This window comes from Neoarius graeffei, chromosome 20 (genome assembly GCF_027579695.1).
Source record: "Neoarius graeffei isolate fNeoGra1 chromosome 20, fNeoGra1.pri, whole genome shotgun sequence".
Classification (NCBI taxonomy): Eukaryota; Metazoa; Chordata; class Actinopteri; order Siluriformes; family Ariidae; genus Neoarius; species Neoarius graeffei.
In genome coordinates this window covers 22,379,784-22,396,384 of record NC_083588.1, presented here as the reverse complement: position 1 = coordinate 22,396,384, position 16,601 = coordinate 22,379,784, and the positions used below count along the sequence as shown (strand labels likewise).

The window sequence follows — 16,601 nt, the reverse complement described above, 5'->3', positions numbered from 1 at the left end:
CACTGAACAGCACAGTCCTTAAAAACACACACACACACACACACACATACATATATATATATATATATATATATATATATATATATATATATATATATATATATATATATATATATATATATATATATATATATATATATATATGTGTGTGTGTGTGTGTGGTGGCGGCACGGTGGTGTAGTGGTTAGCGCTGTCGCCTCACAGCAAGAAGGTCCGGGTTCGAGCCCCATGGCCGACGAGGGCCTTTCTGTGCGGAGTTTGCATGTTCTCCCCGTGTCCGCGTGGATTTCCTCCGGGTGCTCCGGTTTCCCCCACAGTCCAAAGACATGCAGGATAGGTTAACTGGTGACTCTAAATTGATCGTAGGTGTGAATGGTTGTCTGTGTCTATTGCCGCTTTTCCACTACCAACTGGGCTGAGCCGTGCCGTGCTGAGTTGGGCTGAGTCGAGCTGAGCGGGGCTGTTGGCGTTGCATTTCGACTACAATCGCGCTGAACCGTGCTGGCTGGAAGTGGGTGGACACATTGGGTGGAGTTAGCGAAAGTGGGTGGACGTCGGGTGATGTCGTTAGGCGGCGCAAACAGTGATATCAGTGAGCTTTTAAGCAGTAGTCTCACAACCCGGCGAGTAAACAATAAACATGGAGGACATAGCCCCACTCAGCTCGGTTTGGCTCGCTTCAGCCCCACTCCAAAACCGTGCGAGTTTTGGGTGCTAAGCAGGGCTGAAGCGAGCTGAGTCGTGCTGTTCTTAGATAGTCGAAACGCGAGCCGTGTCAGGCTGAAGTGAGCTGAAGCGAGCTGAAGTGAGCTGAAAAAGGGTAGTGGAAAAGGGCCATATGTGTTAGCCCTGTGATGACCTGGCGACTTGTCCAGGGTGTACCCCGCCTTTCGCCTGTAGTCAGCTGGGATAGGCTCCAGCTTGCCTGCAACCCTGTAGAACAGGATAAAGCAGCTAGAGATATACACAAGCGGCTGTATATACTGTATATACACACACACACACACACACACACGTGTGTGTGTGTGTGTGTGTGTGTGTGTGTGTGTGTGTACCGGTATGTGTATTTACACAGTATGGATCATTTGGTCAGTATGCCGACTTGTGGAAATGTATCATGGCACAAACAAAGGAGATTTCTGATTGCTTTATCTATAGGTTGGTTCTAGAAGATGTAAAATGCATTTACTTACATGAAAGAAAATCATCAGTTTATTTAAGGCAGCGTCAGATAGACAAACCCTCTCCACCATCCTGATTTCAACTCCTCGATTAAGTGTCCCTGGGTAAAAAGGAATACAACCCTGTGTCACTAAACCTGTGCTTCTTGAATCAGTATGTTCCATGCGTCCAGGTCATATGGGTTTTCTTCCAACTTCTCTGCCTTCTTCACCTTTTCTGGATTATACTCTGCAGCCTGCCATGGAAATAAATTGCAAATGAGATCAACAGATGAACAAATCAACATAAACGAAAGCTTTGTGTGCCTCATGATAGAATATCTCAAACATGCTCATAAGACCACTTTTGAGATGGCAACCTAGTAAATGGCATGATAGCAGAGCCTTGTTTGTGAAATATATGGAACTCCATTTGATATCTTATTCCATATAAAAAGTTTGTTCTTTTATCATTTATCCAGCAGGGTTCTAAAACTTCAGAGCCCTCCTCTACTTGGACAGCATAGTGGTTAGTACTGTTGCCTCACAGCAAGAAGGTTCTTGGTTTGAGCCCACCGGCCAATGGGGGCTTTCTGTGTGGAGTTTGCATGTTCTCCCCGTGTCTGTGTGGGTTTCCCCTGGGTGCTTCGGTTTCCCCCACAGTTCAAAGACATGCAGTTAAGTTAACATGAGGCAGCCTTGAAGTGCCCTTGAGCAAGACATCTAACCCCCAACTGCTGCCCAGGCACTGTAGCATAGCTGCCCACTGCTCTGGGTAATGTGACTTTATTATCAGACCAAACAGCTTTGGGGCATACTCTGCATATCCTGCAGAGTACAAGCTCTGGCAGGATAGCAGGGAGGGAGATGGATGATGACAATGACAGCATAGAGGTTAGTGAGGATAATGAAAGGAGGGAGAGTGAATAGGAAGAGGTGGTTGAAGGGAGTACAGCCAGGAAGATGAGAAGTTCTAAGAGGAAGCAAAAAGAGGTATCTAGTGTAGAAGATTTGATAAGCAAGGGAAGAGAAGGGCTCTAAGGCATTGCTTAATGGAATGCTGAGATTGGAGGTGGAGGGATGAGAAAAGAAAACTGATGAGTTTTGGGTATAGGATGTGAAAAGAATTAGTGAATGCGAATTACTAAAATGTGTACAAAAGATGAAAATTAAGCAAGTCTGAGGAGATAGAAGGGCAGACTAATAGTAACATTGTTTGGGGTGGTGATTTTAATGACCATGACACAGGCACACACATCATGCTCAGGCATGATGGCCAAGTGGGAAGGTGTTTGGGCTTGATCCCCATTCATGCCTTAAGCGATCTAATTGTTCTATCACTTTAGTCATCTCTGAAAGGAAATTTAACCAGTCCGAAGCAATGAACACACACACACACACACACACACACACGTGAGCAGCTGCACTCCAGCACCCAGTTAGGGTTAGGTGCCTTGCTCAAGGGCTCTTCAGCTGTGGATATAGAGGGAGAGGAAGGCACTGTTCATTCATTCTTCCCTTATCCACATATTATTATTCCAGTCCAGGGACTCAAACCAGCAAACTCACCTCTCTAACCTTTAGGCCATGGCTGCCCCAAAGAAGTTACCTCAAGTCCAATAAGTATTACACATATCAGCATGGCTTGAAGACAACAGACATTAATGGTCATGTAATGAAGAGTTGTTCGATGAGAAGAATTTAGTATGCGTAAATGATGGCAGTAAAACAAGATTTGCTGTTAATACAGGAAAAGACCTTGATCTTACATTTGTATCAAATACCATAGCATCAGTATGTGACTGAAGAGTATACCAAGAGGGAGTGATCACTACCCAGTCTGGTGCAAGATAAATATTGCCACCCCAGTGACCACAGAGGGCATACCTGGGAAGTGGATGAGAAAGCTAATTGGGAGAGATTTATAGAAGAAAGTGACACATCTCCAAATCAGGATGAGAAAAGAGTGAGTATAGAAACACTTGACAATAAAACAAAGCAAGGCATACCATCAGCTGCAGCAGAATCCATCCTTAAAAGAAAAGGTAGGTTAAAGAAGAAAGTAGTAGCATGGAGGGATGACAAGTGTAAGGAAGTAGTGAGAAGATATTAATCATTTAAACTAGTTAAAAGAACTCATAATTTCAACATATGATTTAGTATAAACAAGCCCAGGCAGGAGTAAGGAGGACAATAATACAGGCAAAAAGGACATACTGGATGAAATACTGCGACTCAATAGGAAATGCAACTCAGGTGGGAGAGGTGTGGGGGAATGATGAAAAAAATGGAAGGAGACAGAAGGGCATTGAGTTATCTGGTTTTCACTGATGGAAATGAGACTGCAGTAACAAATAAGAAGGTAGAATTGATGATGGCATGTACTTTTGTCAAGGAGGGGAAAGGTATACTGTAGAGAAAGGTGAATCAGAATTGGCAATAGTACCAGGACAATGTAATGAAAGAGACACTTACACTTGATTCAAAACAAAGTAGGTACTATATGATAAGAAATCGGGGAACAAAATGAAAATAGCAAGTAATAATAACCAGGAGGAGAATTGGGCACAGCACATTTTGTCACAGTAAAACACTGAATAGGTCTTTGCAATTAATGCCATGAGGCTGAGACAGTGGAACATATCTTTATATCATGCAGGAAATTTATAGAAGATAGACAAAAATATATAAAAGATAGTGTGTGTGGCTATTTACTGGATTTTTATTATTTACTATTGACTGTTTGCCTCAAACACATTAAGAAGGCAAGAAATTCCATGAATTAACTTCTGATGAGGCACACCTGTTAATTGAAAAGCATTATGGGTGACTACCTCATGAAGCTGGTTAAGATAATGCCAATAGTGTGCAAAGCGTCATCAAGGTAAACTGTGCTAATTCGAAGAATCTAAAACAGAAAATGTATTTTGTTTTGAACACTTTTCTGTTTATTACAAAATTCCATATCTGTTACATGTGTTATTTCATAGTTTTGATGTCTTCAGTATTGTTCTACAATGTAGAAAAATAGTCACAATACAGAAGTAAATACAGTGGTGCTTGAAAGGTTGTGAACCCTTTAGAATTTTCTATATTTCTGCATAAATATGACCTAAAACATCATCAGATTTTCAGACAAGTCCTAAAATTAGATAAAGGGAACCCAGTTAAACAAATGAGACAAAAATATTATACTTGGTCACTTATTTATTGAGGAAAATGATCCAATATTACATATCTGTGAGTGGCAAAAGTATGTGAACCTTTAGTTTCAGTATCTAGTGTGACCCCCTTGTGCAGCAATAACTGCAACTAAACATTTCTGGTAACTGTTGATCAGTCCTGCACACCGGCTTGGAGGAATTTTAGAACAGCTTCAACTCTGGGATGTTGGTGGGTTTCCTCACATGAACTGCTTGCTTCAAGTCCTTCCACAACATTTTGACTGGATTAAGGTCAGGACTTTGACTTGGCCATTCCAAAACATTAACTTTATTCTTCTTTAACCATTCTTTGGTAGAATGACTTCTGTGCTTAGGGTCGTTGTCTTGCTGCATGACCCACCGTCTCTTGAGATTCAGTTCATGGACAGATGTCCTGACATTTTCCTTTAGAATTTGCTGGTATAATTCAGAATTCATTGTTCCATCAATGATGGCAAGCCGTCCTGGCCCAGATGCAGCAAAACAGGTCCAAACCATGATACTACTACCACCATGTTTCACAGATGGGATAAGGTTCTTATGCTGGAATGCAGTGTTTTCCTTTCTCCAAACATAATGCTTCTCATTTAAAACAAAAAGTTCTATTTTGGTCTCATCCATCCACAAAATATTTTTCCAAAAGCCTTCTGGCTTGTCCACATGATCTTTAGCAAACTGCAGATGAGCAGCTATGTTCTTTTTGGAGAACAGTGGCTTTCTCCTTGCAACCCTGCCATGCACACCGTTGTTGTTCAGTGTTCTCCTGATGGTGGACCCATGAACATTAACATTAGCCAATGTGAGAGAGGCCTTCAGTTGCTTAGAAGGTACCCTGGGATCCTTTGCGACCTTGCCGGTTATTACACGCCTTGCTCTTGGAGTGATCTTTGTTGGTCAACCACTCCTGGGAGGGTAACAATGGTCTTGAATTTCCTCCATTTATACACAATCTATCTGATTGTGGATCGGTGGAGTCCAAACTCTTTAGAGATGGTTTTGTAACCTTTTCCAGCCTGATGAGCAACAACAACTCTTTTTCTGAGTTCCTCAGAAATCTCCTTTGTTTGTGCCATGATACACTTCCACAAATGTGTTGTGAAGATCAGACTTTGATAGATTCCTGTTCTTTAAATAAAACAGGGTGCCCACTCACACCTGATTGTCAACCCATTGATTGAAAACACCTGACTCTAATTTCACCTTCAAATTAACTGCTAATCCTAGAGGTTCACATACTTTTGCCACTCACAGATATGTAATATTGGACCATTTTCCTCAATAAATAAATGACCAAGTATAATATTATTGTCTCGTTTGTTTAACTGGGTTCTCTTTATCTACTTTAAGGACTTGTGTGAAAATCTGATGATGTTTTAGGTCATATTTATGCAGAAATATATAAAAATTCGAAAGAGTTCACAAACTTTCAAGCACCACTGTATGAATGAGTTGGCATGTACAAAGGTGCAAAGGTCTAACATGGGTTCTCTCTCTCTCGCTCCCTCATATATGGACTATGCTGAAGTAGCATATTTATTATTAATAAATATAAATAGGGCGGCACGGTGATGTAGTGGTTAGCGCTGTCGCCTCACAGCAAGAAGGTCCTGGGTTCGAGCCCCGGGGCTGGCGAGGGCCTTTCTGTGTGGAGTTTGCATGTTCTCCCCGTGTCCGCGTGGGTTTCCTCCGGGTGCTCCGGTTTCCCCCACAGTCCAAAGACATGCAGGTTAGGTTAACTGGTGACTCTAAATTGACCGTAGGTGTGAATGTGAGTGTGAATGGTTGTCTGTGTCTATGTGTCAGCCCTGTGATGACCTGGCGACTTGTCCAGGGTGTACCCCGCCTTTCGCCCGTAGTCAGCTGGGATAGGCTCCAGCTTGCCTGCGACCCTGTAGAAGGATAAAGCGGCTTGAGATAATGAGATGAGATAAATATAAATAATTAGACCTTTTTTCTCTCTGCAGGTTAGTTTAATACGAACAAATTATTTATTTTAACAACACAGGTTTCATTAATCATTCATGCTTTATTGGCTGACATTCCAAATGCTTGTGTAGGCTATTAATTAGACTAGCATGTTATTATTTTGGATTGTGTTATGCCATACACTCAGTTTCAAACACAAATTGATAAACACCCATAAAATACCAACAAAAATGGTTATTATCAGCAGTGAAAATGGGGCCTAGAATGCACCAGATTGCACCAAAGAGAATCTAAAAATTAAAAATTTTATGGGGGAAGACCCCCAGACCCACCAGCGAGAAGGGGATGCCCCCTCCTGCACTCTCACCCGCTGAGCCAGACTTGGGTATCACATGCATTGCTCCACCCCCCCCATTTCTTAATAAAACTCCTGCTTTCCACACCTAAATATCCCCTCTGAAAATGAGTAATAATGATAGAAATAGGAAGATATTGTCATATATAGGTCTAGACTATCCTGGTACTCAAACCAGAAGTGAAAATAAAGGGTTTTGCTGCGTGACTGCCATTCACAATGATACATTAAACCACAATTTCGGCGCTGGTCACTAGATGGCACTGTTGCATGATTTGACCTCGATTCTGTTCCTGGCATGCTGGAATTGGAAAATTAAGAGGCATGCTTCAAAGTGTTTTCATTTCATATCTAATTTTTCCTTTTAAATTTTGCCCATTGCATATTTGACAAAGTACAGTGGCGCTTGAAAGTTTGTGAACCCTTTAGAATTTTCTTTCTTTCTGCATAAATATGACCTAAAACATAATCAGATTTTCACACAAGTCGAAAAGTAGATAAAGAGAACCCAGTTAAACAAATGAGACAAAAAATATTATACTTGGTCATTTATTTATTGAGGAAAATTAGCCAATATTACATATCTGTGAGTGGCAAAAGTATGTGAACCTCTAGGATGAGCAGTTAATTTGAAGGGGAAATTAGACTCAGGTGTTTTCAATCAATGGGATGACAATCAGGTGAGAGTGGGCACCCTGTTTTATTTAAAGAACAGGGATCTATCAAAGTCTGATCTTCACAACACATGTTTATGGAACTATATCATGGCATGAACAAAGGAGATTTCTGAGGACCTCAGAAAAAGTGTTGTTGATGCTCATCAGGATGGAAAAGGTTACAAAACCATCTCTAAAGAGTTTGGACTCCACCAATCCACAGTCAAACAGATTGTCTACAAAAGGAGGAAATTCAAGACCATTGTTACCCTCCCCAGGAGTGGGCGACCAACAAAGATCACTCCAAGAGCAAGGCGTGTAATAGTCGGCGAGGTCACAAAGGACCCCAGGGTAACTTCTAAGCAACTGAAGGCCTCTCTCACATTGGCTAATGTTAATGTTTATGAGTCCACCATCAGGAGAACACTGAAAAACAATGGTGTGCATGGCAGGGTTGCAAGGAGAAAGCCACTGCTCTCCAAAAAGAACATTGCTGCTCGTCTGCAGTTTGCTAAAGATCACGTGGACAAGGCAGAAGGCTATTGGAAAAATGTTTTGTGGATGGAGGAGACCAAAATAGAACTTTTTGGTTTAATTGAGAAGCATTATGTTTGGAGAAATGAAAACACTGCATTCCGGCATAAGAACCTTATCCCATCTGTGAAACATGGTGGTGGTAGTATCACAGTTTGGGCCTGTTTTGCTGCATCTGGGCCAGGACGGCTTGCCACCATTGATGGAACAATTAATTCTGAATTATACCAGTGAATTCTAAAGGAAAATATCAGGACATCTGTCCATGAATTGAATCTCAAGAGAAGGTGGGTCATGCAGCAAGACAACGACCCTAAGCACACAAGTCCTTCTACCAAAGAATGGTTAAAGAAGAATAAAGTTAATGTTTTGGAACTGCCAAGTCAAAGTGAAAGTTCATTATGTCTACCTATTGAAACTATTCTTTAAATTCGTTTCTTAAGACAAGGATTTTTTAAGATTTTACCTTGACAGTTTCGGCGATAAACTTCCGCCTTCTTCAAAACAGTCACCAGATGTCGAGTGGTGACGTGCCTTATCAGCTGATGTTACTCTAAGGAGGCATGAACGTCCCGCCCAATTTGACAGGTAGTTCACGCCTCCTGCTGTCAGGTCGCTCCTCCAAGACGGCGCTCCAGGTGTGTGACAGCGCGTACGCTCCCTCATCCCGGTTCATCATTCTCTGCGCACGCTTTCGTATCTCCACTGCCTCTAAAATCCAATGCTGGAATCTATTTTCTTCAGCACGAATGACTCTTGCCTCTTCCCAATTCATTATATGATTTTGCCGTTTACAGTGGTCTGAAATGGCTGATTTTAAGTTTTCTTGGTGTGCTTTTTCTTTTTCGGATCTTGTGAGTCTTTTTGTTGTTTCTTTTTCACATTCTATTTGGTGTTCTTTTTTGCGAGTATGGAAGCATCTGCCCGTTTCGCCAATATAAACTTTATTACATGAACGGCAAGGGATTTCATATATGACGTTGCATTTATTGTCCAGTTTTTTTTTGTCTTTGGGGTGAACTAGCAGCTGTCGGAGGTTTTTGTATGGTTTGACCGGGGTGTTGATGTGGTATTTCTTCATGGATCGTTGGATGCGTTCTGTAACTCCTTTTATGTATGGTAGTGTGACAAAGCCTCGGTTTGTTTTTTCTGTGTTTTTCCTTGTTTGTTTGTTTTTTTCCTTTGTTTGTGTCTGTAATTTCCCTTTTCGGATTGCCCACAGTGGATATTGGCAGTTTTTTAATGCCTGTTGGATGTGTTGTTCCTCCTCCTGTCTGTCTTTCTCCTCCGTGATGCTCTGTGCTCGGTCGTATAGTGTTCTGATTACTGACATTTTGTGTGCGATGGGATGTTCAGATGTCCAGAGTAGATATTGGTTGGTGTGTGTAGGTTTTCTGTATGTTGTGATTTTAATGTTCCCTTCTTCTGTGTGGTGTATTTTTAGGTCCAGAAAAGCTATTGTCTTGTCCGTTTCCTCTTCGTGTGTGAATTTGATGTTGCCTGTCTTGTCTATGGAGTTTAGATGATCCGTGAATTGTTGTGTGTGACCTGTTTTGGTTATTTCAAGAATGTCATCAACGTATCTTTTCCAGAAGATCGGTTTGCAGTCATCCGGTGCTGTTTCTATGGCTCGGGTTTCCAGATCCTCCATAAAAAAGTTGCATAGAGTGGTAGATAGCGGGTCCCCCATTGCAAATCCCTCTTTTTGTCTGTAAATTGTGCCTCTGAATTGGAAATATGTGGAAGTGGAAATGAAATGTAATAGTTTTGTTATGTCCTGTGCTGTAAGTTTTGTACGTTTTTTCAGGGTTTTGTCTGCTTTTAACCGGTTTTCTACTATGTTGAGAGTGTTTGTGACTGGTGTTTTTGTAAAGAGGGATATGACGTCATGTGATACGAAAATTTAATCCTTTTTAATCTTGATTTCCTTTAGTTCTTTCGCCAGTTGTTTTGAGTTTTTGCAGTGGTATTCTGTGAGTCCGAGGAGTGGTTTAATTATGTCTGCCAGCATCTTGGAAAGGTTGTAAGTAACTGATCCTATACTGTCTACTATGGGTCTTAGTGGTGCTCCGGGTTTATGAATTTTCGATGTGCCATATATCCGGGGGGTGATGTCTGCTGTGGGGATGAGGTGGTTGTATGTTTGTTTATCGATTTTATTGTTGTCCATTAACGGTTTGAGTAATAGTTTTAGTCTTTTTTTCTTTTCCTCCGTCGGGTCTTTTTTGAGTATTTCATATGTGTTTGGGTCCATGAGCATTTCATTCATTTGTTTTTCGTATACTATTTCGTTTCTTAATGCGGCCTTCTGTCCTTGGTCCTGTACCATGTTGCATGCTAGTTCCGTGGCTAATATGAATTCTTCATTCGGGATTTTATTTGGTGTGATGGCATAGTTTAGTCCCCGTGAGAGTATAGTGTGTTCTGCTGTTGTTAGTGTGTGTTTAGACAGGTTGCAAATCCATTTTTCATTTATTTACTTGTCCTTGCATTTATTTTGTTTCTTTTTGATAAGTCTATTTAGTTTTTTAATATGGCGTGTTTTTGTTTTTGAGAATTCTTGTTCTTGTATTATATTCAGATGTTCTTCCATAATTTTTTCCATGTCCCTGCTGAGTTTGTACCGGCGTTTGAAATCTTGTGTTCTTTGTGTTATTTCTGTATTTAAGTTGTTGATTTTGTTTGTCGTGCATCTAATGCTTTCTCTTACCAGAGTCATTCGTGCTTTTTCGATGGCCCTTTCCGCGTTTCTTGTTGGAATTGGATTTTTTATGTAGAGGCTTGCTGGAATGATGCCCTCGTCCCGGCAGCGGAGATTGAAGCGGAGATGGTTTCTTTGTCGCGCCAATTTTTTCTTTAGCTTTTACAGGTAGCGTACCTCTTTGGCACAATCTTCTCCATAACTTATTTTTAATATGTAGTGAAAGTTCATTATGTCTACCTATTGAAACTATTCTTTAAATTCGTTTCTTAAGACAAGGATTTTTTAAGATGTTACCTTGACGGTTTCGGCAATTGCCACCGTGGGCAATCCGAAAAGGGAAATTACAGACACAAACAAAGGAAAAAAACAAACAAACAAGGAAAAACACAGAAAAAACAAACCGAGGCTTTGTCACACTACCATACATAAAAGGAGTTACAGAACGCATCCAACGATCCATGAAGAAATACCACATCAACACCCCGGTCAAACCATACAAAAACCTCCGACAGCTGCTAGTTCACCCCAAAGACAAAAAAAAACTGGACAATAAATGCAACGTCATATATGAAATCCCTTGCCGTTCATGTAATAAAGTTTATATTGGCGAAACGGGCAGATGCTTCCATACTCGCAAAAAAGAACACCAAATAGAATGTGAAAAAGAAACAACAAAAAGACTCACAAGATCCGAAAAAGAAAAAGCACACCAAGAAAACTTAAAATCAGCCATTTCAGACCACTGTAAACGGCAAAATCATATAATGAATTGGGAAGAGGCCAGAGTCATTCGCGCTGAAGAAAATAGATTCCAGCGTTGGATTTTAGAGGCAGTGGAGATACGAAAGCGTGCGCAGAGAATGATGAACCGGGATGAGGGAGCGTACGCGCTGTCACACACACTGTAACATCAGCTGATAAGGCACGTCACCACTCGACATCTGGTGACTGTTTTGAAGAAGGTGGAAGTTTATCGCCGAAACTGTCAAGGTAAAATCTTAAAAAATCCTTGTCTTAAGAAACGAATTTAAAGAATAGTGCCAAGTCAAAGTCCTGACCTTAATCTGATCAAAATGTTGTGGAAGGACCTGAAGCAAGCAGTTCTTGTGAGGAAACCCACCAACATCCCAGAGTTGAAGCTGTTCTGTATGGAGGAATGGGCTAAAATTCCTCCAAGCCGGTGTGCAGGACTGATCAACAGTTACCGGAAATGTTTAGTTGCAGTTATTGCTGCACAAGGGGGTCACACCAGATACTGAAAGCAAAGGTTCACATACTTTTGCTACTCACAGATATAGTGATTCTGCCACTTACCTTCCCTGACTCCGCCCTCCTGTCACAGACCGGCGCTTGACCACGCCCCCACTGCCACATGTATGCATGTATATTTCCACACTATGTGTATACACACACACACAGTGTGAAAAAAAGTGGAAGCACCTGTTGTGGATTAACGTGCTCTGTGTGTGTGTGTGTGTGTGCGCATGCAGTGATGGGGAACAGATAAAAGAGGGAGAGGAGAAGAGAGTTTTTCTTCCCCAGGCTGAAATGTACCAGTAACCTTTCATTAAAATCCACTAAAACACGTCTGTGTTTGAGTTGTGGTTACAAAATAAAACCCAAAAAGTGAACCTGACCCTATCTGCCAGTTCATTCAGCATCCATCAGAATCAAACACACACACACACACACACACACACACACACACACACACACACACACACACAGTGGTGCTTGAAAGTTTGTGAACCCTTTAGAATTTTCTATTTTTCTGCATAAATATGACCTAAAACATCATCAGATTTTCACACAAGTCCTAAAAGTAGATAAAGAGAATCCAGATAAACAAACGAGACAAAAATATTATACCTGGTCATTTATTTATTGAGGAAAATGATCCAGTATTACATATCTGTGAGTAGCAAAAGTATGTGAACCTTTGCTTTCAGTATCTGGTGTGACCCCCTTGTGCAGCAATAACTGCAACTAAACATTTCCGGTAACTGTTGATCAGTCCTGCACACTGGCCTGGAGGAAATTTTAGCCCATTCCTCCATACAGAACAGCTTCAACTCTGGGATGTTGGTGGGTTTCCTCACATGAACTGCTCGCTTCAGGTCCTTCCACAACATTTCGATTGGATTAAGGTCAGGACATTGACTTGGCCATTCCAAAACATTAACTTTATTCTTCTTTAACCATTCTTTGGTAGAACGACTTGTGTGCTTAGGGTCGTTGTCTTGCTACATGGCCCACCTTCTCTTGAGTTTCAGTTCATGGACAGATGTCCTGACATTTTCCTTTAGAACCCAGATAGCAAAAATCAGTTGAATCAACATTGAAATAGCGTTTGGCAGAAAACATTGAAATAATGTTGAAATGATATTGAAAGTGTCCCCTTGAATTTGGATTGAATCAACGTTGAATTTTCAACCCTATCAGCATTGAATCAATAGTGATTCAACCATCATCTAAATAGAAACTTACATTTAAATTTCCGTTGATTTCATGTTGAAATAATATACTGAATCAATGGTGATTCAACCATCATCTAAATGGAAATCGACATGTCATGACACTGAATCGATATCTCTCATCTCATCTCATCTCATTATCTCTAGCCGCTTTATCCTTCTACAGGGTCGCAGGCAAGCTGGAGCCTATCCCAGCTGACTACGGGCGAAAGGCGGGGTACACCCTGGACAAGTCGCCAGGTCATCACAGGGCTGACACATAGACACAGACAACCATTCACACTCACAGTCAATTTAGAGTCACCAGTTAACCTAACCTGCATGTCTTTGGACTGTGGGGGAAACCGGAGCACCCGGAGGAAACCCACGCGGACACGGGGAGAACATGCAAACTCCACATAGAAAGGCCCTCGCTGGCCCTGGGGCTCGAACCCAGGACCTTCTTGCTGTGAGGCGACAGCGCTAACCACTACACCACCGTGCCGCCCTGAATCGATATCTGTTTGACCATTATCTAAAAGGTACATATGCTAATAGAGTATAATTACTTTTATTATTCATTCAGAGTTACTTCATGGGTGTCTATCAGCCTACACAGACAGATCAAACACTGCATACAACCACATACATTCATACATACAGTGGTGCTTGAAAGTTTGTGAACACTTTAGAATTTTCTATATTTCTGCATAAATATGATCTAAAACATCGTCAGATTTTCAAACAAGTCCTAAAAGTAGATAAAGAGAACCCAGTTAAACAAATGAAACAAAAATATTATACTTTGTCATTTATTTATTGAGGAAAATGATCCAATATTACATATCTGTGAGTGGCAAAAGTATGTGAACCTCTAGGATTAGCAGTTAATTTGAAGGTGAAATTAGAGTAGGTGTTTTCAATCAGTGGGATGACAATCAGGTGTGAGTGGACACCCTGTTTTATTTAAAGAACAGGGATCTATCAAAGTCTGATCTTCACAACATATGTTTGTGGAAGTGTATCGTGGCACAAAAAAAGGAGATTTCTGAGGACCTCAGAAAAAGCATTGTTGATGCTCATCAGGTTGGAAAAGGTTACAAAACCATCTCTAAAGAGTTTGGACTCCACCAATCCACAGCCAGACAGATTGTGTACAAATGGAGGAAATTCAAGACCATTGTTACCCTCCCCAGGAGTGGTCGACCAGCAAAGATCACTCCAAGAGCAAGGCATGTAATAGTCGGCAAGGTCACAAAGGACCCCAGAGTAACTTCTAAGCAACTGAAGGCCTCTCTCACATTGGCTAATGTTAATGTTCATGAGTCCACCATCAGGAGAACACTGAACAACAATGATGTGCATGGCAGGGTTGCAAGGAGAAAGGCTGCTCTCCAAAAAGAACATTGCTGCTTGTCTGAAGTTTGCTCAAGATCATGTGGACAAGCCAGAAGGCTATTGGAAAAATGTTTTGTGGATGGATGAGACCAAAATATAACTTTTTGGTTTAAATGAGAAGTGTTATGTTTGGAGAAAGGAAAACACTGCATTCCAGCATAAGAACCGTATCCCATCTGTGAAACATGGTGGTGGTAGTGTCATGATTTGGGCCTGTTTTGCTGCATCTTGGCCAGGATGGCTTGCCATCATTGATGGAACAATGAATTCTGAATTATACCACTGAATTCTAAAGGAAAATGTCAAGACATCTGTCCATGAACTGAATCTCAAGAGAAGGTGGGTCATGCAGCAAGACAACGACCCTAAGCACACAAGTCGTTCTACCAAAGAATGGTTAATGAAGAATAAAGTTAATGTTTTGGAATGGCCAATCAATGTCCTAACCTTAATCCAATAGAAATGTTGTGGAAAAACCTGAAGTGAGCAGTTCATGTGAGGAAAGCCACCAACATTCCAGATTTGAAGCTGTTCTGTATGCAGGAATGGGCTAAAATTCCTCCAAGCCAGTGTGCAGAACTGATCAACAGTTACCGGAAATGTTGATTTGCAGTTATTGCTGCACAAGGGGGTCACACCAGATACTGAAAGCAAAGGTTCACATACTTTTGCCACTCACATAATATGTAATATTGGATCATTTTCCTCAGTAAATAAATGACCAAGTATAATATTTTTGTCTCATTTGTTTAACTGGGTTCTCTTTATCTACTTTTAGGACTTGTGTGAAAATCTGATGATGTTTTAGATCATATTTATGCAGAAATATCGAAAATTCTAAAGGGTTCACAAACTTTCAAGCACCACTGTACATATTTGTCAATTACTGAATGAAATAACAGAAGAGGGGTTGTTTGTTATTGTTGTTTTATTGTATCAGTAACAACAGAAAAAAAAAGACTTCAATCCTGAAGTGGAGGCTGTGGGAGAAGCAGAGGCAACATTTATGTAAGTGCTCATGATAGAATGTTTTGCAGACAGCAAATACTACAAATCACCTCTTACTTTTACAAAACATCAATTTAGGAATATCAAGTTCACTTACATCTAGTTCCTTTTCTTTCCCCCGACACGCCAAGGGGCGTACCGAAGCCAATTTTTCACCAATTCGCTGAAGGCCTGCTGGGTAAGCCTAGCCATTTCTAGCATAGCAGACCCGCCTCACCTTATGAAAATCACGATAATACAGGTCAGGTTAATTGTCACAGAGGGCTGTCCTTTTATAGCTACCATTTCGCTACTACGAAGCCTATGCACTTAACCACTATTTTTAACCACACTTACCACAAAGAGGAGAACTGGCCAGTGTTGTTGAAGCAAATTTCTTCAGTCGCAAGCATGGACAGTCTATGGTCGCAAGTCTCGTCGTCAACGGAGCTAGAGCTCTTCTGAAAGTTCTTCTGAGAGACGGTTATTTGGACCATTCCAAATAGCGGCCGGTATGGTAGAAAACGGAGATGTTTGTTTTTCTGTTCGTTTTTTCCTTATATGTTGCACACACAAGATTTGCACATAACCATTAATAATAATCTATTCTTCATAGTTCCTTGTGCTCTATCAAAATTCTAAATTAAATAAATGAAATTCAATGAAATATAGGAAACCCCCTCCCACAAAATGGTCTCACCCAGAGTGCACCCCAGGCTCCCGTCCAGTGGTGCAGTGTATGATGGCAACAAAATCAACATATATTCAACATTGATCAAATGTTTTCTTCAACCATTACATTGATTCGAACACATTTTTTCAAATTTTTATTTTATCAGTGGTTGATTAATGGTTGATCCACCATCAGTGTTCAACTATAACTGTAAATCAACCATCTTGACCAAATATCAACATTGAAATAACATCATTTGCTATCTGGGAATTCGCTGGTATAATTCAGAATTCATTGTTCCATCAATGATAGCAAGCCATCCTGGCCCAGATGCAGCAAAACAGGTCCAAACCATGATACTACCACCACCATGTTTCACAGATGGGATAAGGTTCTTATGCTGGAATGTAGTGTTTTCCTTTCTCCAAATATAATGCTTCTCATTTAAACAAATGTTCTATTTTGGTCTCAAAAGTCCACAAAATATTTTTCCAATAGTCTTCTGGCTTGTCCATGTGATCTTTAGCAAACTGCAGATGAAGCAGCACTGTT

At 40.8% G+C, this 16,601-nt stretch overlaps 1 protein-coding gene across 1 annotated transcript; it reads right to left on the bottom strand.

Moving 5' to 3' along the window:
• Nucleotides 1–1,312: 1,312 nt before the first annotated feature.
• Nucleotides 1,313–10,553, bottom strand: LOC132869027 (cleavage stimulation factor subunit 3-like). The gene is made up of 2 exons (XM_060902386.1): nt 10,545–10,553; nt 1,313–1,417 (listed from the first exon to the last, which is right to left on the bottom strand). Exons 1-2 carry the CDS (start codon nt 10,551–10,553, stop codon nt 1,313–1,315), a joined length of 114 nt encoding a protein of 37 aa, XP_060758369.1.
• Between the last annotated feature and the right edge of the window lie 6,048 nt (nt 10,554–16,601).